Source organism: Otolemur garnettii, unplaced genomic scaffold (genome assembly GCF_000181295.1).
Source record: "Otolemur garnettii isolate 467f Iridium unplaced genomic scaffold, OtoGar3 scaffold00116, whole genome shotgun sequence".
NCBI lineage: Eukaryota > Metazoa > Chordata > Mammalia > Primates > Galagidae > Otolemur > Otolemur garnettii.
The window spans coordinates 2547221-2551097 of NW_003852511.1; the positions used below are offsets into that span (position 1 = coordinate 2547221).

Here is a 3877-nt window from a genome sequence, read left to right on the forward strand (position 1 = left end):
AAGCCATAGCCCTCTACCCAGGGGAACAGCTTGAGGCTCTGTCTCAAAAAAACAAACAACAACAACAAAAAAAACTGCGTCCCACCCCCAAGAGGTGTGCCAGACACCCTGACTTCCATCTCCCTCCCTTCTCCCCTCTCCCCGCTTGCTCATTCCCTGCCTCCCCCTCTTGTATTAGGTCATCTACTGCCTTCATATTAGAATTGAGTGCATTAGATTCTCCATTCTTTTTTTTTGAGGCAGAGCCTCAAGCTGTCGCCCTGGGTAGAGTACTGTGGCATCACAGCTCACAGCAACCTCCAGCTCCTAGGCTCAAGCGATTTTCCTACCTCCACCTCCCAAGCAGCTGGACGACAGGTGCCCACCACAACACCCGGCTATTTTTTGGTTGCAGCCGTCATTGTTGTTTGGCGGGCCCGGGCTGGATTCGAACCCACCAGCTCAGGTGTATGTGGCCGGCGCCTTAGCCACTTGAGCCACAGGCGCCGAGCCATTGCTTCTCCATTCTTGTGATGCTTTACTAAGAAGAATGCAAACACATAATTTTGAACAAAAATTTGTTATACATAATATTAAATATGATATAAATTTTGCATATCATTTTTATCTGTACTGCTTCTTTAGGGCACAGACTATTCCATCTTGTAGGTAGTTCATAAGGTTTCAAACCATCTGGAATGTTTCTGATTCTTCTCTCCAAAGTGTATAGTAATAGCAGCAGCTGTCCCTGGTGATCACCTGTAGGTGCAGTAAAGGGGAGAGGAAGAGTACAGACGTGTATTAGCAAAACGTAGGCATTGAACCTGGATGGACACCCTCCTGGGCGGTGGGCAAAGCAAGATACGGAAAACTGTTGAATATTTTTAGACTTTAAAAAGCAGCTATAGCCAAAGCAGCTGTGATGGCAATGAAGAAGCAGCTTCAGTCTCAATTTGAAAATATACATTTGTGGCTCGGCGCCGGTGGCTCAAGCGGCTAAGGCGCCAGCCACATACACCTAAGGTGGCCGGTTTGAATCCCCAGCCCAGCCCGCCAAACAACAATGATGGCTGCAACCAAAAAATGGCCGGGCGCTGTGGCGGGCGCCTGTGGTCCCAGCTACTTGGGGGGCGGAGGCAGGAGACTCGCTTGAGCCCAGGAGTTGGAGGTTGCTGTGAGCGTGATGCCATGGCACTCTACCCAGGGGGATAGCTTGAGGCTCCGTCTCAAAAAAAAAAAAAAAAGAAAATATACATTTGTGCCTTAAGTTTAAAACTTTAATGGATTTGGTTAAAATATGAAGATACTAAGTTCATTTAAAGTTAAATGATCACTTTGGCTATTTTTTCCCCATACGGAAATGAAATTCTCACTGTAACAAAACATTAAAAAATCAAAAAGATAAGTAATCAGATCTCTGTTTCTAATATGCCTCAAATCTGTATCTGTTCTATTTTTCCATTTTTTCTTGGTATTTTGTGATTAGAGAACGGAACTTGCCAGGTGATCAGGGGAACAGATCATTTCTTCATTGTTTTTAAGTTTGGAGGAAGGTAATTTTAGAACTGATTTCGTTCATTGAACTTTTCTGAATCAAAGCTAACATGGGTTAATGAGGATTCTCTGTTTAGTGACTTCAGATGAAAGCAATAGAACTTGGGGACGGAACGCAGTCTTTCGGCAAGAAGAATTTGAAGATGTAAAAAGGAATTTCAAGAAAAAAGGTTGTACATGGGGACCAAATTCAATTCAAACAAAAGAAAGAACTGATCACAAAGAAAGGTACAGCATGTGTGTTATCTGGCAGAAACTAGTGTGTGCCCGCGTGGTGGCAGGTGGCAGTGCCTGTGTCAGTAATAGCACATGGGCCAGGCTTGCAGAAAACAAGTAAATCAATGCAGAGATGTCTGAACACTACTTTAATTTTCCAGGATGAATTTGTCATCCTAAACTAATTATTATTTAGTTAAGCAGTTAAGAATCTTTCTGTTGCTGTTTCTGTCTCATTTTATTTGTACTTTGTTAGCTCTTCAAAACTCAGAATAGAAAGGTGTTCTCTTTACTGCCTAAAAAATATCGTTGGCACACAGAAACCAACACCTAATTCATGTATCATGCAGTTCTATTATATAAAAATAGGTATTTTTCTCTTGCAGGATAAGACCTCTCTCGGATGGCAACAGTCCTTGGTCAACACTCTTAATAAAAAATCAGAAAGCCACACCCCTGGCTTCCTTATTTGTGGATCAGCCAGGTAAGTGTGTTTCAGGAAGCAGAACTTGTTTGACTTAGATTGAGCTTCTGAGTGCTCTAACGCTTTGATAATCTAACCTGGTCGTGTAAAGTTGCAGAGAGGTTAGCAAGTAACTGCTTTCTTTATAGCTTTACTTATCTCAAAAGTTATTTTCCATCATGTCTTTTTTTTTTTTTTTTTTTTTTTTGAGACAGAGCCTCAAGCTGTCCCCCTGGGCAGAGTGCCGTGGCATTGCAGCTCACAGCAACCTCCAACTCCTGGGCTCAAGTGAGTCTCCTGCCTCTGCCTCCCAAGTAGCTGGGACCACAGGCGCCCGCCACAACACCCGGCTATTTTTTGGTTGCAGCTGTCATTATTGTTTGGCGGGTCCAGGCTGGGGATTCGAACCCACCACCTTAGGTGTACGTGGCTGGCGCCTTAGCCAGTTGAGCCATAGGCACCAAGCCTTTCATCATGTCTTTATGGAAGAAAGTAAAAAGGCACCACATGTGTTTTGGGGAATTTGTAATTCCTGTTCTTTATCAGAAAAATGAATGTCATAATTATGTAGACCCACACTGATTTAGTATAGGAGATACTTAAATATAAAAATGGGCTCAGCACCTGTGGCTCAAGTGGCTAAGGCACCAGCCACATACACCTAAGGTGGCAGGTTCGAATCCAGCCCAGGCCACCAAACAACAATGATGGCTGAAACCAAAAAAAAATAGCCAGGCGTTGTGGCAGGCGCCTGTGGTCCCAGCTACTTGGGAGGCTGAGGCAGGAGACTCACTTGAGCCCAGGAGTTAGAGGTTACTGTGAGCTGTGATGCCACAGCACTCTACCCAGGGTGACAGCTTGAGGCTCTGTCTCAAAAATATATATATATATATTTATTTATTTATATATAAATGCAGATTGTCTGGAAGTTCTGCTAAGAGTAAGAGGAAGGGCTTTTGGCTGTCTATCTCTCGACCTGAGGATGTGATGAAATACTGGAAGCAGGTTATCCATGAAAAACACTGCTTGGAGAGTTTTACATTGGAATTTCTGCTTAATTTAAATGAATCATAAACTACCTGGTTCCATTTCTCCTTCAAAGGCTTCTTCTTTATGAAGAAAAAAGAAGCTTGGAAAGCAGAGTTAGGGGGTGGGAGGAGTTCAAATGGAAAAAGAGGGCACCCTGAACAGAAAGACACCCCTGGAAATAGCACAGGCTTGTTCTGAGAAAAGGCTGCAGCCCAGATTATCCAGACCACTGATTCTCAACTGGTGTGTGCCACGAATATATTTAAAGATCATTAATTAAATTAATTTTTAAAGACATTCAAAGCCTAGTAAGTATATTCTTTTTGGTTTAACTCTTTTTTTTTTTTTTTTTTTGATCGCTGTAATTTAAGTGTGCCACAGGACTTTAACTATAGGTTCAAGTGTGGCATGAGATAGAACAGGTTGGAAACACTGGTTTAGGTTATGGAGCACGTCTTGGGGGCGGTAGGATGCCATGTCAGACAAGCTGGAGGTTCTGCTGAGGATCGCTTTGGAAACCAGTTGTTGGGTCACGCGTTGATACACTTAGTGTGTATTGCGTAAGTAATAAGAATTTTAGGCTCGGCACCTATAGCTCAACCGGCTAAGGCGCCAGCCACATACACCTAAGGTGGC

The 3877-nt window shown here is 43.3% G+C and overlaps 1 protein-coding gene across 2 annotated transcripts in view; it reads left to right on the top strand.

Annotated features, from left to right (window-relative positions):
• Positions 1-3877, top strand: part of MAP3K21 (mitogen-activated protein kinase kinase kinase 21) — a 62783-nt gene that overhangs the window by 51735 nt on the left and 7171 nt on the right. For both annotated transcript variants that reach the window (XM_023517680.1, XM_023517679.1), the window contains exons 7-8: positions 1611-1761; positions 2136-2233. In XM_023517680.1, the coding sequence (XP_023373448.1) occupies positions 1611-1761; positions 2136-2233 (249 nt within the window). The remainder of the gene's footprint in view (positions 1-1610; positions 1762-2135; positions 2234-3877) is intronic.